Source organism: Mustela nivalis (genome assembly GCF_964662115.1).
Source record: "Mustela nivalis genome assembly, chromosome: 9".
Taxonomy (NCBI): Eukaryota; Metazoa; Chordata; class Mammalia; order Carnivora; family Mustelidae; genus Mustela; species Mustela nivalis.
Window position 1 is genome coordinate 62167715 of NC_139028.1, and position 24737 is coordinate 62192451.

Genomic DNA, 24737 nt, shown 5'->3' on the forward strand with positions numbered 1-24737 from the left:
TGCTGGCACAATCAATCTTGGTCACACAAATGCAGGCAAATCTGCGGCTATTTGCACGGCCATTACTGTGCATAGGACGTTGAGACTCAGGTCATTTGCCTTTCTGACGTGGGCCATCATTTCTCTGTGGAAGCTGCCTCCTCCCCTTCCACCTCGTATCCGCCTCAGCACACAGCTTCCCTTCACCTCTCCTATCTGGATGTGGTGGGGTCAAGATCAGAAGACTCTCTGTGACCTTGGCCAAGGCAGTTCACCTCTCCGAGCTTCTATTTCTTCACCGGTGAAACAGAAATAACATCACTGACCTCACAGGGTTTTGTGAAAATAAATACCCCAAGCGTGGCAAACGTAGGATATTTATTGGTGGTCTCTGCTAATATTCTTAATAGTTACATATTTATTTTAGTGTGTATTTTGGAAAAAAAATAAAACTGATATATCAAGCCTATGCTTTTATGAGTATTATTACTTAGGAGATAGTGAGATTAGGTATATTCGTAAAATCTACTGAAGAAAAATATTAAGAATATGTCGATTTAGCAAAAATCATGGAAGAGGCATGAGAAGGAGAGAAGTATGGAAACCCGGAAGTCATAGCTGAGTGGTGCTTGCCTTCATAGACATTTCTTCTGTCCTCCATCCTCCCACTCCCTGCAGAGGGTATTGGCAGAGGAGGGCTCCAGAGGGAGGAGACGGGGGCTCCAGAGGGAGGAGAGCCATCCTGCTCTGAGGGGCGACCCAACTTAATCCAGGGTGTCGGGGGAGATCACCTCAAGGCCCCTCACTCACATGAGAGATCTGCCCAGGCCTACTCCATGCAGGCCCTGTGATGCGTGCTGGCAGCGCAGAATGCAAATGGCAGCTCCCTGCCTTCGTGGAGCTCCTAGTCTCCCTCACTTCAAAACGAAACCCTTTCAATGTCTGTAAATGTAGCTGCCAGGACCTTTGCTTGACAGGATGTAGAAAAGGGCTTCCCCTGAGGTCGCAGGCTTGTGGAACTGCAGGGAAGGCCCCCAGCCGAGGATAGGAGGCTCTAAGACCACACTCTATTGAGACTCTGTGAAGAAACACAGAGTCTTAGGAGGGAAAACAGGGGGATGTCAGCTTAGGCCTGAGAGGAGTGCTCTGTTCCTGTGGAGAAGTTCTTGCCATGATGGAGAATGGGAACTATTCCAGAGCTCCTCAGAGAAACTGGCCATGGCAGCCAGGAGCAGAACCTTGCTCTCTTACCCAGGCAGGAAGCCTGCTGAGCTGGGAACCCACAGGCCCACCCCGAGTGGTGTGGAGACTGGGACGAAGTTTCTAGTAGAGACATCCAGTGGCAGGAATCCACTGAGAGGGTGTGCTGTTCCAGCCAGCAGCCATGAAAGGAATGTGTGAAGTGTTCCTGGAAGGATGCAGAGGTCCCCCTCCTAGCTCCTCCTGGCTGTAGGCAGGCGTGGAAGGAGATCGCTGGTTACAATGGGGCCTGGGTCTGTCAGGCTGTCCAGACAACCTCAAACCCGGTGAGGGTGACCCACCTACAGAAGAGGCTGGGCCTTGCACCTCTCCCAGAGTCAAAGGACAGCTCAGCTGCCACCACGGAGCAAGGCCTGACAACAGAAGGGGCAGAGGGGTGCCGAGGGAGTCAGGCTCAGCCTGTCTCAGCTGGTGACAGGGCAGCAGGTTCACCAGTCGCAAATGGAACTGGACTGAAGCAGATCCCATGCCCAGGCACACACACAGAACCTCCTTCTCTGGAAGGCCACAGCCCCCTCTCAGGGCATTTGAAACATGTTGTTTCCCTGGTGGGAACAACAGTGCTAAGTGATGCTTCAGGGCGGCTTTGAAAGACCAGCCAAAGGCAAGGCTATCAGAGTCGAGGCCGCCTGCCGCCCGCAGCAACTTGGGGGAGATTGCCACCTGGTGGACAATGTTGGCAGTGCTACGGGGCTACAGGTGGGAGCACTCAGGTCCTGACTTTGTGTGACCTTGGGCAAATCACTGCTACTCTCTGAGCCTCACTTTTGTCATCTAAAATGTGGGATAGCGAAGCCAGCCTCTCGGGTCCATGGTGAGCTTTACACTAAACAATCATACTGATGTACCCATCTTGGGCAGGCTCTCAGCACACGTTTGACCCACCCGGATCTTGTTCCAGCAGGACTCTAAGCAAGGGGTCAGCCCCAGGAGATTGGGGGGATGGTGTGGGGGTGTGGTGAGGCAAACTCACAGAGATCCCTGCTCCTCGGGTTTCTCTCACAGCCCCCACCCAGGACTCATTCCATGTGGGGGGAGCAGTTCTCAGCCCAAACCCGGACAGTTCCTGGGATTACAGAAGTGCAGAAAAGTGGGGTGCTGACTTCACAGAACCTCCGGATCAGGAAACTTGGTTCCAGCCTCTGTTCCATCACTTGTTGTGTGACCTTCAGTACTTGGGCAAGTCTACGCTTTTATTTCTTCTTTTATACAAAGCAGGTACTTGCTCCTGGCCCAGAGGAGCAGTGAGGACTGGCTGGGCAGCCTGACAGGACATGGTCACTGCCTTCACTAGCACAGCCGTTCCCGTTGCGAGGAGCCCAGCCTCCTCCGTGGGTCACTGTGGTCCCCCCGATACGAGAGAGACCCCTTATGGCTCTAGTTTCATTGACAAACTGCCTCAGGCCCCCTGGCACTGCCCAGAGATGCAAATAAGAGGAAAAAAGGCGGGGAGCGAGAGGACAAGCTGGCCCATCCCTGCCCCCATTGCACCACATAGACACACTCTGAATCCTCTCGACAACCTGGGGTTCACGTTATTGTGCCCACTTTACATGGAAGAAAAGCAGCCTCAACGAGTTTAATAAATTGTCCAAGGTCTCACTCAGCTGTTTTTTGTTTCTTTGTTTTAAAAAGGAAGAAAGAAAGGAAGGGGGGAAGGAGTGAGAGCTAAAAAAAGAAAAAGGACTAAGAGCCTTTACTGCCATTCCAAGCTTCCTTTTCATTCCCGGCATAACCCTAATTTCCTATCATTTCGCTCTTTTCCGTAAGATTCTATTCAATGAAGTGCCTTCTCCTTAATGTCATTTCAATGTTACCCTCCCTACTGCCACATCCTTCCACAGTCTGTTACTAATTCCTACCCATAGGCCAGAGGGCCCACTGTCAAGTACATAGGCCTCTTTCGAGAATGGTCTGGGTACAGGGTAGCTCTATCCCAGGCCTAGGTCAACCTCTCACAGACATGGCAAGAGAAGAGGCAGCTCTTGATCCCAGCACCTCCCAGAAAAGCCAGGCGTGGGTTCCCCAGTCCAGAGCTCTCGGGAAGTCATGCTTAGTTTCACCTGAGGCACCCCAATCCGGGGCTTTTCCATGGTCTACCCTGTACTCATGGGAAAACAAGCATTTGCTGCCTTACAGGTCCATCACTGGGGAGCTCTGCATTGGCTGGATTTTGGCTGGGCATTTTAGTACGATACACCAAAAACACCAGCCTTGCCCAGACACATCACCTACCTGAGCTCCTGAATCTGGAACCCAACTCCGCAGCTGGTGGGATCAGGGATAGCTCCTGAGCAAGCCTAACTGTTTGCAGCTGTGGATGCATCCTTGTCAGTCTCCACTGGGATCAGGGAGGTCTGATGAGGGAGGATCTGGCCCTACCTCCTGACTCTGGGTGGAACAGGAGGCCTGTACCTTCTGTTTGCAGTTCTGGAAGCACTGGGATACTCACTGGCCTGGAAAACAAACATGGCACCCTACTCCCAGCCCCACCCCGATCCTCCTGAGTGTCCCAAGGAAACTGTTACTTTCCAGCAAGGTGGAAACTTGACATGAGGGGTGGAAGGCTGACACACCAGACTTTGGCCTTATGATTCAGCTTCTCCTTTAGGTCTTCTCTCACTGGTTCCTGCTACTGTTACCACACTGACCTTGGGAACCTCACTCCCAACTTTTCAGGATCCAGGCCAGTGGAGCTCACCCAAGTATCCCTCAGTGCTTGACAACACAGCAGATGCCAAACTACGGTGTTCAGACTGGGCTTTAGGAAAGGTTTTCCAGTAACAACACAGACCGTGATGCAGACCCAGATTACTGGGATGACAAAGAAGGTGTCCCTCAGCTCTGGCCTGGGAGACTGCTCAATAACACCTCCCTGAATCCAGGGTTCATTTTAACTCAGGCTACCAGGGATCATCTTCTGGATCATTTAGATGTCATCAAGTCTCAAACCAAAGAAGTGAGGTCAGGAAAGGCAAGCGTGTCCTATCCTGCCTGATATCCACCTTCAAGTTCCCAGTTTTGGAGGATTGAATATGGAATGGCCGTTCATTCATTCATTCAACAAATTTTTATGGAGTATCTACTATGCCAGAGGATGGATTAATATGGAGAGCAAATGGACATGGTACCCTACCCTCAAACCTGCCCATAGGACTTGACCTTAACCCAAACTCCCTGGCCTATAACCATCTTTCAATTTCAGTACAGAAACCTCAGCTTTCGAATTGGGCACACAGAGCGGCAAAAAGGGCACCAAACATTCCTGACCATTTTCCAATGTCTCGATCCAAAGATATCTGGGCCTGGGGCCCTGAGGGGAAGGAGCTAAGGAGAGGGTTATCAGGAGAAAGCAAGGATTACCTTTGCCTATGGCACACACTGTGCAGCCACCAAGGGCAGAAACGGACAATCTAAAAGAGACACTGAGTCAGATTATTGACCTTTGACCCTCATACTAATAGAGTTCAGCAATCTCTAGCTTGGCAACTCTCCAGGCTTAGCTCATGCTCTGTGCTGAACCTCACGCTCCCCTGTGCAGGTATGAAAAGCCCCTCTTCACGGAGCTGGGTCCCCAGCAGCCCCACTAACCCAGAGCCTCTTTTTCTGCTGCTTCCTTGGTACTCACTGAGTACAGGAGTCTTGTAAATCTCTTTTCCAGTCAGACAATCACCCTATGCCCACAGGCCCACGTCTGTGCCCAAGCTGTAGTGTCCCCTTTAAGCTCCATGAGATTCGACAAGAAAATCAATAGGAATCCCAGGCAATTACCATGCCACTGGAAAGCCAAATATCTGACCCAGGCAAGATGCTGCTCATTGGCAGCCTAGAGACTGAAGTTAGACATCTATTGGGGAAATAAAACGAGCTTCACACAGATGCTAGTAATAGCAGGCTATGCTCCTCCTACACCTGGAGCTGGCCAGGGTGTGAGTGAGAGGCAGCTGGGGCAATGGATGGAGAGGGGAGCACTGAAACATAGAGCTCGCTATTCAAAGAGTAGTCCATGGACCTGCAGCATCAGGGATGACCTGTAGCATCAGGATGTCAATTTTCAAGCCCCACCCAGATCTACCAAAGTAGATTCTTTGGGGTTGGGGTGGGGAGACAGGAATCTATCTTTCTTAACTTTTCCAGGTGATTCATATGCACACGTAACCTGAAAAGTACTGTGACCCCACTAAGCACACTTGATGGGCTAATATAAGAGTACTACAGGGGAAAATCGTAATCACAGCAGATCCCATTCTTTGATGATCTGTTTGATTTTTATCTAAGTTTAAATACACATAGATTATTTACACTTAACCCTCACCACAACCCTATGAGGTACTTTTAGTATCTTAGTTTTTATGGATGAAATTATAGTTAAAATACTTGTCTGATCTTTTCTCTTTTCCAAGGCTCGGTTTCCTCGTCTGTACGCTGGGGAGAATAAGGCCTCGTTCCCCTGGTTGTAAGGGTTAGAGACAATGTAGGGTGGACCATCTCCATTGCATGATGGGCTCAGGCCTGGCCACTGGGTACAGCTCCAAGGACCTGGCCTACGTGGGGAAAGGCAGAGGTAGGGTTGCTCTCTCCAACCTGTGGCTCAGTCTGAGGCCTGCCCGGCGCATGCTGGCCCTGACCTTCTCACTCGGCACTAAGAAGGCTTCACCTGCCATCCAAGTTCTATGTTTACCCTTCAAGAGAATCCATGCTCTCACCCTGATTCTATTTCTGGTTGATGACAACACAATCTGTGTTTAGGATGACGCTGGGTCGTGGGAGGCAGCTGTTCTGAAGTTTGGAGCTACTGGAAAATAATCTCCAGCTAGATCTGGGCTTCCAAGGAAAGAAACTAATGCATTACTTTTTTTTTTTTAAGATTTTTTAAAAAATTATTTTTAAGAGAAAAACTAAATTAAGCACACAGGCAGGGAGAGAGGCAGAGGGAGAAATAGGCCCCCCACTGAGTAGAGGGCCCAATCCAGGACTCGATCCCAGGACCCTGGGATCATGATTTGAGCCAAAGGCAGACGCTTAGCTGACTGAGCTGCCCAGGCACCACTAATGCATTTCCCTTGAATGAAATAAAAGGGGAAGAAAAACCTTTGGTCTGAGAGGCCACTTTGGTACGACTATAAAATTACTACAGGGGTCATCATCATGAGCCTCTTACTGGAGACTGGATGCCTACTGTGTTCCAAGGGATTAAGAGGCACTATCTCTGCCTCATGTCACCTACAGCTCTGCTTCTTATTTGCCATATGACAAAAATATAGGCTTGGAATCGGATCCGACTTCATCACTTACAGGTGTGTGACATTGGACCACATCATGTAACTTTGTTGAGCCTAAACTTTTCCATCTCTAAAATGGATTGTTGAAGTAAAAGAGATAATGCATGTATAACAACCCACAGTAGGCACTTTACAAATGCTATTTCTCTTACATCCTTCTTTCCTGTATGTGCTATGCCTGGCCTTATGGTGGGCACTGAAAACACAGATGACTCAGACCAAGTCCCTACGTACTTGAGGCTGAGAGTTCCCTCTTTTATACCCAAGCTGGATCATTCTTCATAGAATGGTCTGGGGCAAAATCGGAAGGTTGGGCAAAACCATGAAGGCTGCAGTTTGTTAAGGACAGGACAGAGGTGAGGCAAGATTGCTGTCCACGGGCACCTGAGTGGCTCAGTGGGTTAAGCCGCTGCCTTCGGCTCAGGTCATGATCTCAGGGTCCTGGGATCGAGTCCCACATCGGGCTCTCTGCTCAGCAGGGAGCCTGCTTCCCTCTCTCTCTCTCTCTGCCTGCCTCTCCATCTACTTGTGATTTCTCTCTGTCAAATAAATAAATAAAATCTTAAAAAAAAAAAAAAAAAGATTGCTGTCCAGCCTTGCAGTGCCTTCCTCCGTGCGCCCCCCTGCCTTCTCCTCCTTCCTTCTATCCATCACCTTAATTTTCAGCATTTGACTGTCAAATGTTGCCAATGCTGATGGGTAATGGAGATAAAGGAGTGAAAGGTAATTTGTCCTCTATTTACACGACATTGCACCAGTTCCTAAGCCCTCCTGAGGATTCAGTAGCTCCTCGCCATAACTCCTGGTGGGTGGGAGGGCAAGGATTATCCCCCTGCTGTAGCTGAATAAATGGGCTCCCAGAGAGGGCCAATGGCTGGCACAAAGTTGCCCATCAGATCAGTGACAAGCTCTAGGACAAAGACCCAGGACCTTTAGTCCCGTCCTTCCTCCATTCTCTCCCAAGGACTCTCCTGGTAGTGTACTCTTTAGGGAATGCTGTTAACTTCAGTAGACTGCACTGAAAGGTAATGCGGTTCTGTTTCAGGTAGTAACTCACACACAGGTTGGAGTACCAAGTAACCAAATTTCCCGTGAACATGGATAGTCTTACTCTTTTACCAGCAAGTGTATACACCCAACTCAAACTGGCTGAAGAGGTAAATAAAAATAAAAACATTCTGGTGGGGGGGGGCACCTGGGTGACTCAGTAGGTTAAAGCCTCTGTCTTCAGCTCAGGTCTTGATCCCAGGGTCCTGGAATTGAGCCCTGCATCGGGCTCTCTGCTCAGCAGGGAGCCTGCGTTCTCCCCTCTCTCTACCTGCCTCTCTGCCTGCTTGTGATCTCTGTCAAATAAATAAATAAATCTTAAAAAAAAAAAAAAGTTTAAGGGATTCTATGTTCCCTTAACAGGGAGAAGCCTAGTAGGGATCATTAGGACGGTTTCTGCATGGCTGCATTCCTTCAGGCTTCTCCTGCATTCAGGTATTTTCCACCCATGGAGAAGAAGCTGTGGTTCCAGGCCTCCAACCTCCCATGTTAATGCTCCCAGTGGAAATGGTACTTTTCTTTGGATCTGCTATTACTAAAGAGCTAGAAGGTGTGGCAGTGGGGACAGCCTGATCAACCCAAACTCTGGAGAGGTCTTAAAAGTCAGAACCCTCAAAACATGTAATAACAGTAACTAACAAAGTTAAATCTATGGCATCAGCTCTTCTGTACTCCATTTTGGTATAAGGGTATCTTTTATAGTCATTGGACTTATTTATGTTTTATGTACTATTTATGGTGTTTGAAATTTCAAAAGGCTCAGCTATACTAAATTTGTAACTGGTATTTCTATTGAAGGCAGTTTAATCAAATTCGTTACTGCTTAAGTATTCAAGAGATTTTCCATGTTTTACCGAATAGGAATTTAAGAAATTGAGCACCAGGGACACCTGGGTGGCTCAGTCGGTTGAGCGTCTGCTTTTGGCTCTGGTCATGATCTCAGGGTACTGGGATCGAGCCCTGTATCAGGCTCCTTGCTCCACGAGGAGCCTGCTTCTCCCTCTCCCTTTGTCTGCCACTCCCTTTGTTTGTCCTCATTTTCTCTCAAGTAAAATCAATCTTAAAAAAAAAAAAAATTATGAAGTGCAAGAAAAGGCCTCAAATCCATTTTTCGAAAGAAGCTGGGTACAAACGAGATGAAAGTATTAGGATAATAATCACCTCACGGTTTGACAACAATGAAACACACAAACAGCAGTCACCAGAATTAAGCTCTTTATTCATCTCCCTTGTTCCCAAGAGTTCTGGTAGTTTCTATAGAACAGAGGGCACTTTAAGCACTTGGGATCACAGAGCAAGACACGCTCAGAACATTGAACCACGGCGTCAGCCCCAGAGTCCTGGAGGAGGGGCAGTTACAGAAATGCCAATCAGGGACAGAGGGGAAATACCACTGATATGAGAACCCATATCGAGGCTTGGCTTTGGGCTTGGGCTGTAATCCTGAGACACCCAGGCAGGACTCAGCTGAAGCCAGAGAAGAGCTCTTTAGGGACTGACCTGGAAGCAGGCCAGCAGGGAGAAGACTCATTTCAGGTACATGGTCAGCGGGTTTAGAACACTATCCAACCCGCAGAGGGAGGCAACCTACTCTTGGGGGGCTCGCCCTGGCCCTCTCACTTAGCTCCAGAAGGCCAAGGATCTTTGATTCCTTAATCCATTCAGCAGAGCCTTACTGCTGCCCATTCTGTGCCGGGAGCAGAGGACAGCGAGAGGAATCGGGCACAGTCCTTACCTTCAGGGAATTCCAAACACAACAGAAAAAGCCAATATTTATAAAGAAATTATTGTTAATTCCAGGTAAAAAGGATAGAGAGAGGATTCATACAGACTTGGCCCTCAAGGAATTCACAGCCTAACAGAGGCCCAGAGGGCACAAGACAGACAACAATGATACCCCGCACCCTATGGTAATGAGCAAAGGGGGGCCCCAACTGGGCACTGTGGGAACACAAAAAGGGATGACTTGACACCTACCGCATAACGCAGTACGGGAAACGCACAGCCTACTGCAGAAGACTGGGGAGGCTGAGCTGGCCGAAGTGGAAGTATTGAAGCCTACTGCCCTGGAGAGGAGGCAGGGCTGCCTCAGGGTGACCTCTGTGGGTGCCTCAGGTTCCCCAACAGACAGGGCACGATGTCTCCTATCTATGGCTACTGTTGCATGATATCCCAAAGGACAGGACAGGAGGGAAGACTGATGACCAGGAGAAACAGATCCAAGGAAAGCACCCACATAAAAGCCCTGAAATGAATAGTAGGGGCCTAGGAGTGAGGGCTTCGGGAGGTGAGGAGCCTGAGCCGGCCCAGTAGCTTGAAGGGGTGGGAGTGGGTCTGGATACCTATCAGCAGGAGGTGGCCCCTACCTATGCTTTCTTGCTCTCCCAGGGATGCGCCATGTGTGCCGGATGGATCCATTCTAAGGGCCCAGAGACAGGGGAGAAGCACATCGGGGCAAAGGGGCCACAGCCTCTAAACTAGAGGCCTCCAGTCTGCTGTCGTCTTTTCTTCACAGCTGCCATCACCCGCCCTGTCTTTTTCACTCTCCCAAGCTGAGAGGGCTTGGAAGAGGCTTGGTTAGGATACCAGGGTCACGGGATAAGTCCCAGGGCCCTGAAGGCCTCGGGGAATGGGCACAGACAAGTCAGGAATGCCTACAGCTGTCTCTGTTGGTCATCTGGAAGGTGAACAAGCTAGGTCAGCTTCCAGTGACAGGGCCGGGGAGGAACCGGTCTGTAGCCTGAAGCGCTGGCCGGTCGCACAGCTTGGAGTCAGCTGCCCCAGGGCTCCTCCCACACGCATCAGGAGACACCCCCAGTCTGTAGTCATTTCTTCTTCACAGCAACCACCACCTACGCTGCCTCTCCGGCCTAGGTCTCTTATCTGAGCCACATTCTCTTTCTTCCTAAAGGTGCCGGAACTCCTGCCCTGCTGTTTTCTTCATAGCTGCCACTGTCTGCTCTTCCTCTCCAAAATCTTCATCCTGCAGCCAATGCTCTACCCCTGAGCTCTATCCCCATTTAGCCTCATTCTGGATTACCTCTGTCCCCAACCCTCTTTTCTTTCCAATCCTGAATGATGCACACAGGCCCTCCACCTATGAGGAGTTTCACTTCTAATCACTAAGGAGAAGCAAACATAAAGCAAAGGGGAGGGTAATTCAGAGGAGGATAAGACATCTTTTGAGTGCTGGTCCTGGACAGCTGTGGTCCGCACTGGCATGTGACTGAGGGCCTGTCCCCTACTCCCCTCTTGGATGTTCCCAAGGATGTCTTGCTATTTTCATTCTCTTCCTCCTTTAGACCTTGTTGGAGAAGGAAGCCATCCCTGCTATTCCTATCTATTTGGGGGTACAATGCTCAGGAAAGATCTGCAGAACATGAAGCTGCTATGACTTAGGAGAGGGCTGCCCGTCCCCGGTTCCTCCCTGTACCACCAACTGCCATGCCCTCCACTGCCAGCTTAACAGAGATCTTCTCTGATAATGGGCTTCATACAAAGAAACAGAGATCAGTACGCCTTATCTCCCCCAACAACTGAAGGCCCTACATGCCAGACTAAATGAAAAACACCCTTTGGCAGGCAGTGAAGAGCCACAGATGCTTTTCAACCAGGGAATGGCAACAGATAAAGCACCTTATATTACAGATGGGCTCCCAAGAATATTTAGATAACTGTATAAATGAGTGAATGAGTGAGCAGAACAGCATCCTGGGTGGATAAATTTGACAAATGGATGAGAGGTTAAGGGAGTTTTATAAAGTCATTCTAAGCCATGGACTTAAGCCATATGCAGGGGAAATTAACTTCTACTTTCATCCTAGAGGACTCTCCCTCTTATGACAGGAGCAACCGCAGCCTCCAGCCTCCTGGGCTATATTCTACAACTAAGACTTCCTCCCTAGGCAATTACTCAGCACCAAATTTGGTTATCCGATACAAGTTGAAGGTATTTCTTCTCCTAAAATAGGCTGAAAAACCAAGTCTTTTGTGATTGAATTTCTGTTACAGAACAGGCTCCAGGAGAAAGATTCTAAAATAAGAGCAACTCATCTGGTATCATCTGAGACACCCAGCCATGGTCAATTTCAGCCCCAAACCCATCAGACAAAGGAACGCCCCTACTTCACAAATAGTGATTGTAATAGGTACAAAAAAAAATTGGCTTGATTCAGAGGTCTAGGGTCTAGAGACCTTCCTCATGGTGAAGACCTTCTCCATGAGTAGAGGAGTAGCTAGGCCAGAACAATATTCTGAGAAAAACAGACATGGGAGGAACTCAGTGGTTGGCCAAGCCCTGGCAGCTGACTCTAAGCACAATGAAGATGTGACTAAGACAATGGCGTCAGGAGCTACCATAACCCCAACTTAAGGCCCAACGTCTATAAACCAGCTCCATCGGTTTTCTTGAATTCTCTCCACTTCTAGCCCCGTGAACTGTGAGTTCTTTGAGGGCAGAGACCATGGGAAGTTCTAGCCAATGCTTTAGAGTCCTAATCTACAACCTTTTCTCCTCAGGAACCTTTCTAGTACATAAACTTCGGGTTCATCTTTCATAAGATTAACACCCTCAGAAACAATAAGTACCATTATCAAGGGCCACTGGCCTTGTGCTTCCTATTTTCTCCCCAGGAAATAAAAGTTCTGGAGGAGGAAGGGAAGATTGAGCAGAGCTGCAAAGCTGGAGAAGGCAGGTGACCTCATGATTCTACTGTTCTGCCCAATTCCTCACACCTGCCCAAGCCTCACACCTGGATGAGGGGTAAGTCACTGGAAAAGCTGAGTCCTCTGACTTCTACTTCAAGATTAGAGTCCTAGCAGAGACCCATGCAGCCAGGACCTGTTGATCGTAGAGCCTACTGGCATTTTGCCTTTCCTAAGAATGGAAAGAAGAAAAATCACAGCACCAATCCTCTCATTTTACAGATGGGAACCTGAGGCCCGGAGAGTTCAGGGGACATGTCCAAGGTCCCAAAGCAAGCCAGGGGCACAACCAGGACCACATTATTGTTCCCCAACTCATAGTTCTCCCCACTACAGTAGCTATGGCATAATTTTCCTTTTGCTCTTTGGAGGAGAAGAGAAAAAAAGTGGAGTGCAGAATATGAATTTTAGATTTTTCTGTAGACTTCAACCACCTCTGTTAATCTGGCCTCCATTATCCTGGCTGTGGTTGCCTTCTGTGGTTTCCTTTCTATGGAAATTTGGGTCCTAAGCCAATTTTAGCTTTCAGTTGGCTCAGAGCTCCTACCAGGGCTGCAGCAGTCCTCATACATGTGGCTCAGGATTTCTCGGTCTGTAAACAGGCGGAAGACAATCTGCTCACACTCTCGTTTGGTCCCACACTCAAACAAACATCCAAATAAGCCCTCCTTTTCCAAAGCAGCCAAATCGGAGTAGCCACAGGGCCCACAGTGCAAGATCCAAGGGCGGGACCAGCAGGCAGCCCCCAAGGGGGTCTGGTTGAGGTAAATGCCTAAGTTGACCCTCCGCTTCTTACTGGTTGGGTGTGAGTACAAGAGCCAAGACTCAGAGAGTGGGCCGGCTTCCTGCTCTAGCCTCGGTGAGCTGTCCAGCAGAGGGCTCTGCTGACCGGTAGGAGCATCTTTGCCATTAGGGTCCTGGCACCCTTGAAGGATCTCCATGGGTCGGAAACTCACCACACTGCCTTGGCAGCCATGTGGGGGCTCACAGAGCTGAGGGCTCAGGGCTGGTCTCTGAAAGCATTCACCATGGTTAATGCTGAAAGCCTCTGCCCGGCACCTGTTTGGTGTCCGGGCGCTGCAATACAGCACGGGGTCGCCCGCCCTCCCGGTCACTTCTGCCACTTCACATTCCACGGTTGCCATGGGTTTTATGAGGCTGCCATGGTGCCAGGTGGCCCCCAGGTCATCACTGTAGATCATCAGGGAATGAGGCTTGGCTTTACATGGTAGCCGGAAGCAAAAGAACCAGTAAGGGATGTAGTAGGCATATGCAGGGATGACCAGCCTCCCCGACTGCAGCTGGATCCCATGACCCGGGCCCACAGCAAATGTGGCCCAGCGCTTCACCTCGGTGCCAATAACCTCTTCAGTCAGGTCCCTCACCTCGCTCCACGAACAGCCAGCATCCCGACTGCAGATGAAGCAGAGGCGGGCCGCATTCCTGCCTGACACGACCTGCTGACGCTCAGTGACGTGGCCCCGCACACAGATGAAGAATAGGTACACGCAGCCACTCTTCTGCTCCCACACAGGACAGGGGTTCATGGTCCGATGCCCGGGTAGTGTGGCTTCCATCAACGGCAGCAGGGGTCCCCACTAGACAAGGCGAAGGGAGAGGAGGAGTGAGACTAAGAGGAAGACATGAGGCTCACTGAAAGCATCATTTTTCAGTGATAAAAAGTAACTGGTATTAGAACCTATGAAATCATGTCATATTCGCTAATAGTCACTAATTCTCAAATATTACAGGACAATTTATAAAGCTGGGAAGAGGCAACACCAGATAATGTATATGCTGTCCTCTGTCTAGAACACTCTTCCACACTTTGTCTAGATGCCCAATTCACCCTCCAAACTCAAAAGTCACCACCTTCGTAAAGCAGTCTATGAAACTTCCTCCCCCCGTCCCCTCCCAAAAGCAATTGGTAGCTTCCTCTTTGTACATACAGAAGAGTTATAGTACTTATTATATAATAATCATAATTTTTTATGTGACTGACTGACTTCCTTCCTTCCTTCTTATGAGTCTTTTGAGGACAGAAATCAAATTATTCTAATTTTGTATTTCTTGTACCTAGCACATGATAGGAGCCAAATAAATATTTTTTAAAAGTAAGACAAAAGGAAGGAAGAGGGGGCAAGAATAAAAAGAAAAGAAAATGAAGAAAAGCAAGCAAGGTGGACAAATATAGAATTTAGGCAAATAAAGGGAAATTTAAAACAAAGATTTTTTTCCTTCTACTATCCTGGGAAGGCAATTCATAACACTGTCATTAAAAACTCAAGCAAGGAGTCAGAGATGACTAGGTCGAAGCAGACTTTATCACTTTTTGTGAGACGCTGGGCAATTTACTTAAACTTACTTTACCTCAATTTCTTCCTCAGTTAAATGGAAAATGTAGTAACATGCTCACATAGTAATAACATGCTCACAAAGGAGTTGGTGTAAGGCTAAAATGAGATAATGCCTAACGAGACGTATCACAAAGAAAGGCCTGATTTCCTTAATATATTTTTAAAACTTTATTAGAAATTGGTAAGAGGGGCTCCTGGGTGGCTCAGTCAGTTAAGCCTCTGCCTTCAGCTCAGGTCATGATCCCAGGGTCCTGGGATTGAGCCCCACATTGGGCTCCCCTGCTTCTCGGGAAGCCTGCTCTCCCTCTCCCACTCCCTTGCTTATGTTCCTGCTCTGTCTCTCTCTCTCTGTCAAATAAATAAATAAAAATCTTAAAAAAAAAAAAAGAAATTGGTAAGAAAATTTCCAGAAACCCAACTAAAATGGGCAAAGAGCAAGATCAGGCAACTCACAGAAAGAGGAAAAAACAATGAAAATATGTTTAACCTCACAGATAAAAGAGAAAAGCAAATTAAAATGATGTCATATTTTTCATCTAATAAACTGGCATATCATGAACACATCATGAACGTTGACACGATTCTGTTGGCAAAAATGTGAAGAAACAGGCACTTACATGGACCGAAGTACAAAATGGTTCATTATTTATGTAGGGTATATCAAAATTCCAGACGGATTTATCCTTTTCCAGCATGCCCAATTCTGGGAATTTATTCTAAAATATCTCTGCTCATCTAATTAAGTATATACAAGATTACTCACTGTGGCATTGCTTGGAACATCAAGATATTCTGCATCCAAATAACCATTAACAGGGGACTGGTTAAATGAACATCCAATGCAAGAGATGAAAAAAGAATAAGGAAGGCCTCTACATATTGAGATAGAAAGATCTCCATAATATATTGTTAAATGAACACAGTACAGGCCAATGTATGTAGTATGCTACTTTTTGCATAAGAAATAAGAAGAAAAATCCATTAACAGCAAACTAGGTAATTTGAACCAAGCTTTCCACTGAGACTAGTGAGGAAAGATAAAACCTTAAAGAAAAACATCTGGTTAAAAGCACCAGAGAGGACATAAGACAATGAAAAGTTATAGGCCAAGAACAGAGAGAAGTTCATTCAGACATATTGGCCTGATATTTCAAGTCCCTTTTCCTTTCAGCGTGTCTCTGCTGATTCTCAAAGAGAGAATTGAAAAGCTGAGAAGCTGAACAATTTGTTTGACAGCCATATGGTGCTAGGAGAACAAAAATTTGGGGACCCTGGTAAACCCCCATGCTTTATGACAGAACTTTAAAGAGCTAAATGCACAGAGTAAGGGTGAAACTGATGTAGACCAGTGCTCACGACCACCACTCTAGAAAACTAGATGGCATTATCTACTGAAGTGGAACATACACCTACCCTATGATCCAGTAACATCATTTCTAGACAGAAACCCAAAAAAAATGCACATATGCCATAGCAAAAACACGTACAAGAATATTCAGAGCAGCCTGTACGCAACAGTTCAGATAAATCTCAAAAATACTGAACAAAAGAAGACAACCATAAAGAATATAGATTAAAAACAGGCAAAACTGGGGGACCCGGCTGGCTCAGTCAGTAGAGCAAGTGACTATTGATAGGGTCATGAGTTCAAGCCCCACGTTGAGTGTAACGTCTACTTTAAAAAGCAACAACGACAATCAAAACTAAGCTCTAGAGCTATAAATCAGGATAGTAATTACCTTTGAGAAAGAGAGGGAGGATAAGAAAAGTTTCTGAGGCGCTGGTAATATTCTATGTCTTGAGCTTAAGTGATGAGTCCACAAGTGTTGGCTTTCTCAATTCACAGGGATAACATTCATGTATTGTGCATGGACAATTATGTTTTATGTTTTCTATCTATGTGTTATCACTTCATGTTAAAAAGTTTCAAAGGGGAGCATTAAGAATATATACTCGTATTTATTTGTTTCTGTAAGAAGCAGCACTAGAAGGGTAGATAAGAAACAATCGTTGACAACCTATAGGAAGTAGGGCAGCAAGAATGGGATATATACCTTTTTATAGCATTTTATATCATATATGCCACATGAATGTATGTGAAATAAAACATTTAATTTGTGCATAAGTAAATTAAATCTTAAAAAAAATGAACAGCAAACATAATGGCCAACAAGCATAATGAAAAGATAGATACTCAGTATCACTAATAATTAGGGAAATGGAAATCAAAACCACGATGAGATATCACCTCATATCTACTAGGATGACTACTATCAAAAATAAATAGTGGGGAACCTAGGTAGCTCAGTGGGCTAAGCCTCTGCCTTTGGCTCAGGTCATGATCCCAGAGTCCTGGGTTCGAGCCCTGCATCAGGCTCTCTGCTCAGCACAGGAGCCTGTTTCCTCCTCTCTCTCTGCCTCCTGCTCTGCCTACTTGTGATCCCACTCTCTCTCTGTCAAGTAAATGAATAAAATTTTAAATAGAATAAAAAATAAATAATAATAAGTACTGGCAAGGATATGGAGAAATTGGCACCCTGTACAGCCTTGGTGGGAATATAATGTGGTCAAGTCATTGTGGCAAACAGCATGGAGGGTCCTCAAAATATTAAAAATGGAATCACCACACGACCCAATAATTCCACTTCTAGATATCTACCCAAAAGAATTAAAAGCAGGAGATATGTGTATTCCCACGTTCATAGCAGCATTACTCACAATAACTAAAAGGTGGGGAACACAAATGTCCATCAACAGATGAGTGGGTAAACAAAATTCAGTATACACACACAATGGAATATTATTCGCCTTAAAAAAGAAAAAAATCCTGTCACATGCTACCACACAGATGAACTTTCAGGACATTATGCTAAGTGAAATAAACTGATCACTGGATGAGTCTACTTAAATGTGTTATCTAAAAACTCATAATAGCAAAGAAGAAAGGTGGTCATTAGGGGCTGGGGGAAGGGGAAATGAGGAGTTGTCCAAAGTGTATAAAGTAGCGGTCATGCATGATGGAAAAGCTCTAGAGATCTGGTGCACGACAGCATGCCTCTAGTTAGCAATACTGCAACGAACACTTAAAATGGTTAAGATAGAAAATTTTATGTTAGGTGTATTTTACTATAATTAAAAATTGTTTTTAAAAAACAGCAAATGTGAAAAGGATTCAGAGGTTTTAGCTGACCAACTACTTGATGTTAGTCACCCTGTGTTGACTAAAGCAGATGCTTCTTTATATTAAAATTGCTTTAAAGAAAGGATACAAAATGGGATAGCAGCCTCACTGCTGAGCTGGTCAGGCTATCCTTGGAGCCCTAAATTCAGAGTACCATTCTTTGAAAAAGGACACCGACATCCCAGATCAAATCCCAAAGTCAATAATCATGGCTTTCATGGGACAAGAAACCAAATCAAGACTGTGGCCCAACAAGCCACTAAAATGACTAAAGCTGGTGAGCCCCCAAATCAGAAGACCCAGAGGGTATGAACATCAAAGAGCATTCTCTGGAAAAGAGACCTCAGGTTATATATAGATGAGATGTCCCAGAAGACCAATGGGTGATTTGAGAGAAGTATAGTTTGTCTCTCTCCCAAAACAAAAGTTAACAGTTGCCAAAGGATCAAGTTCCTCACTTGAGGAGTTGTGTAAGCAGATCCTTTATAGAAGATGACTAATATTGAGTTCCAACTATGTAACTGCTATTATTAATTACATTTTACAGATGATGAAACAGAGAAGAGTCAAATCCAAGGTCAAACGGCCATTAAATGGTTAGGTCTTGTCTGACTTCAAAGCCAGGGGCTTAACCCCTAACTAAGCTCTTAGTAGCCATCAAGGGAATACAGAAGATCTCTGCACTGGGCAAGAAGTTAGGCTGATCTTTCTTCTAACTTCAAGATTCTACAATCAGGCAAGTCAGAGAATGAAAGTGATAAAATACAGAGAAGGGAGAAGGAGCTAAAATGTACAGGTCTGTGAATGCGAGACAGCTGGGCAGTGAGGTGATGGGACAGGCATGGTCTGGTAAGAAGTGCTCATATTTCTGTGGGTAGAAAATCAGGGCAGGTTAGGGGGATGAGAGGGCCTATTACAAAGACATCTATGTCTGTTTGTTTGTTTACAAAAGACTCTCAAATTCATTGTCTCATTGATCCACACTTGAGCCAGCTCTGCAGGAGAAAAGACAAATGGGAGTGCTAGAGTCCCAGAGGCAGCAATCACTCTCCTCTAAAAAATTCAGTGAAGATGAGCCCCTTAGAGGTGAGAACTCCAACACCAGCTCTGTTGCTTGGGATGCCTGTGCCTGAGGCAAACCACTTTAATCCCATTTCCGCCTGTACTATGAGGCTGCTGTGAGCCTCACATAGAACACGCAGGAAGATGATCATTTTTTTCCTTACCCCGACCATCTTGCTAGCTGTGGTCTTGAACAAGCTACCTACCTCCTGGAGGACCAGGATCCCTCCCCAGAAAACTGGACTAACAGTGCTTACTTCCCCGGGTGACTTATAAGAACAAAAGAGAATGTGAACGAAAAGCACACCGCGTGTCAGTTGAATCTGAATGAACCCTGGAGGCCTCTGGAATCTGAGATGGAGTTTAAAGCCTGCTTCTGCTGCTTCGTTATAGTTGTGTGACCTTGAACATGTGGGAATGTCTCTGTGCCTCAGTTTCCTTATTTGTAAAATGTGACTGACAACCGTTCCTATGTCACAGAGTAGCTACTGAGGATCCAAAATGCGTCTGGCACACAGATGTACTCAGCAAGTGAGAGCCATTGCTTTTATTGTTTTGGGGGGTTTGTTTTTCCTTCCTTCCACACAGGGCTTTTCCAGAGTGGACAGGAAAGGGCAGAGACCCTCAAGCAGTCTAAGCAATGTGGAGAGAGACTGAGGCTCGGAGCCAGATCTGGGATGAGGAGTCACCTGTACTGAGTGCCCAGTCCTCAACCCTCGCCTCAGCACCAGGTGGAGAGCATCCTCGTCCCTGCTCGTGGAGCGCTTCTCTGCAAAGGCCAGGAAGGTGTGGGTGGGGGGGATGTAGAGCAGGGCTGGGATCCGGTAGGTGACCCCTCTCTTGTCTTCCTGCTGGAACAGAGGGCTGTTGGAGGAGCACGATGTCACTTCTTCCATGACCTCTGTAAGGATAGGAGGCAGCTAAATGTGTGTCCGTCCCCCAAATGCTGCCCTGCATACAAGTTCCGCTCCATCACCCATTTCTGGAGATCACATACAGGGAGGGAGAGACTTACTCAGATGTTTATTTTTGAATCCAAAGTCACATTCATGGTCTCAAAAGCATACAGCATGGAACAAATCTCCATGGAACATGCTCATGGAACAAATCTATCCTCCAGACTCTACGGAAATCCTACACAGCCTGTGCCCAGTATGTTTCTCCAGAGATTCATGCATATACTTCTGCCAGGCATCCAGGGGTAACACGGGCCTTGACCGTTTCTAATGTCAATTTCTTTGGAGTTCTTAGGCCATTTGGGTAATGTAAATATAAATCCAAATCCACATGTGGAAATGGCCGTGGTTAAGGATTCTCTGGGGAAACTTCCTCCCTCTACTAGAGCCTAGGACATGAGGCAATCTTCTTTATCATCTCTCCATGTCAGCAGTAAGAATCCTTTTTGCCTAGTCCACCCCATCAAAGGATGTGGACTTGCAAAGGACCTAGCCTCATGCAGGGATCTCAGTTCCTGAGAGCCTAACCCATGTCGGCTCATCGTAGCAATCACTGCAACAGCAGGTCTGTTCAAGCCCAAACTACTAGGTAGGGGAGACTAGCAAACATCCAGGGCAGCTGAGCTCAGGTTAAAGAGCTAATTACTCTGGTTTTCAGTTCACTCTTGGTTTCTAACCCCTGGGAATTTCTCTTTCCTTGCAATTTCAGCTGTAAGGGACTTTGTTATATTTTATCCACCATTGTACAGGTTAGCTAGCCATTAATGCTGAAATGGAAGTCTCCACACACACTTCTCAAAGAAAATCAGGTACTCTACTTCTCAGAGGCCCAGAACAGGAGTTAAGCCAGACAAAACCAGGCTTAGAATTCTTTTTTCTTTTTCCCCCTCTCTCATCATCTGTCATCCCAGCCTTCTTTTTACAAATCAATTGTAAAAATGGTCAGGCTATAAAAACAAGGCTTTATTCATTTATTTAATAAATATTTTTGGGTGCCCACTCCAAGTCAGGCCATAAGGTAGGTGCTGAGGCGACAGAAAGAAATCAGAAGTCCCTGCTTTCAAGAAATCTGCATCCAAGTGAGGGAAAGAGACATAAATGACAATTACAACGTCATGCGGTGTGTGCCACATGAGAGGTAAACATGAGAGTATGCAAGAAAACGGAAAAAGAGCATCTGTCCATATCAGGGCAGCCAAGTGAGCTCCCGTCTCATATCCTACACTCTGTGCCTTTCTGGTACATTCTCCTTTCAGATAACCTAGAGCTCACTCCCTCAACTCCTTCAGCTTTGTTCAAATGTCATCTAATGGAGGTGGCTTTCCCTGACAACTGCCATGCTCCTCCCTCTCCCCTCTCTCTGCTCTCTTGGCCATGCCACTAAACCTCCAGATCATACCTGTTTAATACAAACTACAGAAGCCCCATGATGGGCAGGGATTGGTCTGTTCTATTCTCCGCTACATCTTTATACCCAGGACCATACCTGGTAATTGAGAGGCACTTGATGAATATCTGTTGAATGACTGAATGAATGGGCAAGCTGGCTCCTAAAGGGTGGTCAGCCAGTTGGAGGGGGTGAAAGGGCAGAGGGAGTGGATGTAAAAAGCCTATAAAGGACAGAAAACAGAGTGAACTGTGGGGACTATCGGTCATGCGGTAGGACTATAGTGGAGTGCAAAGGTGGGACTGATCAGGAGAGGCTGGATATCTTATTAAGGTGTTTATCCCACAGAGAGGGGGTCACTCGAGAGTTTTTGGCAGAGGAATGGCATGATCAATTATGCATTTTAGACCAATCTCCCATATATCCTGTAGGTAATAAACGGAAAGAAAAAGTTGTACTGCTTTTGGCTACAGCTGCCTAGTGTCAATCAAGACAAAACTTACCCACAGCATAGGAATGATTCATGTGTTCACTTGTTCCTAACTTAAAAGAAAGAAGAACCATGGCTCATTATCATGAGGGGGACTGGTCTGGGGGCTGGCCTCCAAGGTCCAGAAGAAAAGCCTTTCCTCACTCCAATTCTAGGCACTCAGTAGCAGAATTGAAAAGCAAGTGAAAACTGTCTTCTTCCCACGGTGCTAGAGCACACCCCTTTCTCCTCAATTCAGGCTCTCCTCCACAGAGGATCCGGCTTTTTCTGAGTAAACATCGATCCTGGAGCCAAGCTGTTTTAATGATTAAGAACACAGGATTTGGGGGCACCTGGGTGGCTCAGTGGGTTGAGCCTCTGCCTTCAGCTTGGGTCATGATCCCATGGGATCCCTGGGATGGAGCCCCGAATTGGGCTCTCTGCTCAGAGGGGATCCTGCCTCCCCCTCCCTCTCTGCCTGCCTCTCTGCCTACTTGTGATCTCTGTCTGTCAAATAAATAAATAAATAATCTTTTTAAAAATCATATTAAGAACACAGGATTTGGGCAACACTAGGGACTACATGACCTTGGATCTGTTATTTAACTTTCCTAAGGCTTCAGGATCTTCATGTATAAAATTCAGTAAAGTTGCTGAGAGAATTAAATTAATAAGTTAAAGTGGCTGTTACAGAGCCCATGACATAGTATGAACTCAATATATGGTGGTTATTATTTTCAGACTGTCAAGCAATACACATTCTACACTTGACCTTTCAACAACACAGCGACCAGGGGTGTTGACCACCCCCACCCTGGCAGTCATAAATTCATGTATAACTTTTGACTCCCCCAAAACTTAACTATGAATATACTACGCTTGACTGGAAGCCTTACCAATAACATAAAGTCAATTAATACATAATTTATATGTTATATGTAATATATACTGTATTCTTATCATGTTAGAGGAAAAAAGTCTTAAAATCACAAGTCAGAGAAAATGCATTTATAGTACTCTACTATATCTATGAAAAGAAATGCTTATATAAGTGAGACCATGAAGTTCAAACCTGTGTTGTTCAAGGGTCAACTGCAGTTTTATTCCTTGAAATCTGTGGGTGATGATGATGATAATAGTTAACAACTCTCCTTCTTAAAATCATTGAAATCCCTCTATGTCTCTGGGAAAGATCATATTTTGAATTCTCATGAGCCAACTCTCTAATTATGAGTTACTACCAACACTGTTAATCGTCAATCAACACATGATTATTAGTTAACATGGAAAGAGAAATTCTCTGGGCGATAAGCATGGAGTGAGGAGATGGGACTAGGATAAAGGAAAGGGAGAGGAAGGGGGAGAGCACCAAAGCAGAAGCACAGCTTGTCAAAGAGGACCTCATTGGCATCCCAGCTACACTTCTGTGTGACCTTGCTTGAGTCACTTAATCTCTCCTGGTCCTGGACTCCTTGTTTGTAAAATGCGGGTAATAGCTACCTAAGATGACCAATATGAAGAACCACTCAAAAGTGCCTTATAAACTTTAAAGCACTACATAAGTAAAAGTATTATAAATTTTGAGGTCTTCACAATTTCACTTATGGCTTTGCTATCCCTATAACAACTGGAATCACTATCATTACTTATTATTTATTAATTTTTATGAATTATGATTATGCTGAACATGATGATAGTGGCTCACACAAACTATATGCTGGAAACGAAGGATAGAGAAGAATCAGATAGAGTTCTGCTTTGGAGTTGGTCATTTTAGCCAAGAACACAAATTATTAATTGCTGCTCCATATGATCACCTATCAATCAAGTCTGCCCTGCTCTCTTAATGGGAAAGAGTACAGTGGGGCCAGGACTTTGAAGTCTGACTTACTTCTGTACCTCTGTTTCCTCACTTGTAAAGGGGACAATGCCACCTATTTCTCGGCACTATAATGAACGATGTAATTCCAAAGACTCCAGTTAATTCAGTGCACCAGGCAGCTTCCAGTGAACCCCAGGAGGAGGACTTCCTAACTCATTTATTTACTCTTCATAGCTCATATTTAAACAGCACCCATCCTTTGTCAGGCCTTTGGAGATCTAGTACTCCAAACCCCTCTCACTGTACACATGGGAAAACTCAGGCCTGCAGTGGGGAACAGCAAACCTGGACCAAGATTCAGGTCCCTTAAGTTCCAGCTGGGGACTCTCCATGATCCCCACACCCCTCTCTAGAAAGAAGGGTTGCCCTCAGTTCCCTTTCATCTCTAAATGGTAACTCTAAGGTTTAGGTCTGGCTTCACTGGAAGGAAAACAAAAATAGACCAACGAAGAATACTCTCTGGCTACGTCTGAGATCCTAGTCGACTGCGTGGCTCTGACTCAATATTCTCCCCCAGACTGGATTTCCTAAGCCCAGACGGTGCTGCCGAACCTGTCCCCACACTCACAGTGCCCCACTTTTGGGGAATCTCTGCAGTGTCGCCGCCCCGCTCACCTTCGCGGGACCCCGGCTCCTCCATCTCTCCGGGCAGAGCTGGGCGCCGGGCAGCCCTCAGGTCTCGGACACCGAAGCACGGGAGAATGACCCAGGCTAGGGAGACGGAGGTGGGGGGTGGGAGAGGAGAGAGCGAGACTGCGGAGGACTCGGAAGCAAGCCACGAAAACTAAAGAAACAGGGCGACAAAACCCACGGGGAGGCGGGGAGACCGACAGACCCCAGACGCCCCGAAGAGCAGGCCGGGAAGCGGGGGCGGGAACGCGCGGAGGCCGCTGACAGCCGGCCGTTGGACCTGCCGTTGGCTCCTCCCCAGACTCAGCCCCGCCCCGTAGGACGGACGCCTCCTCGAGGTCCCGCCCCTTCCCCGCCCCCTCTCTGACCATCCGCGGCCGCGCTTTCCGTCTCTCGCCTCTAGCTGAAGCTAGAGGAACCTGCCCCTATCTCTCCGGCCACCACCCGCTCCGGCATAGCCCTGAGTTGGTCCAGGCCCTGGGCCTATCGCGGGTCCCACAGGCCGCGGAGCTCCCTGGCTCCGCCCCGCACCCTTCTATTT

At 46.7% G+C, this 24737-nt stretch overlaps 1 protein-coding gene across 5 annotated transcripts; it reads right to left on the bottom strand.

Moving 5' to 3' along the window:
• Positions 1–8766: 8766 nt before the first annotated feature.
• NEU3 (neuraminidase 3) lies at positions 8767–24507 on the bottom strand. Of its 5 annotated transcripts, XM_082749649.1 has the most exons (4): positions 24182–24495; positions 19562–19773; positions 13658–13870; positions 8767–12864 (listed from the first exon to the last, which is right to left on the bottom strand). In XM_082749649.1, the coding sequence occupies exons 1-4, from the start codon at positions 24204–24206 to the stop codon at positions 12850–12852; spliced, it is 465 nt and encodes a 154-aa protein (XP_082605775.1). In that variant the 5' UTR covers positions 24207–24495; the 3' UTR covers positions 8767–12849. The 5 variants fall into 5 exon arrangements, with proteins under 5 accessions (XP_082605775.1, XP_082605772.1, XP_082605771.1 ...); XM_082749646.1 differs by having other exon boundaries at positions 8767–13870; positions 19568–19773; XM_082749645.1 differs by having other exon boundaries at positions 8767–13870.
• Between the last annotated feature and the right edge of the window lie 230 nt (positions 24508–24737).

Coding starts and splice junctions, on each gene's coding strand:
- NEU3 (XM_082749645.1), bottom strand. CDS start 24,206: ATGGAGGAGCCGGGGTCCCGCGAAG. Junction 19,774..24,181: donor GGAGCCGGGGTCCCGCGAAG/GTGAGCGGGGCG, acceptor CTATCCTTACAG/AGGTCATGGAAGAAGTGACA. Junction 13,871..19,561: donor GGACTGGGCACTCAGTACAG/GTGACTCCTCAT, acceptor CGCCTTGTCTAG/TGGGGACCCCTGCTGCCGTT.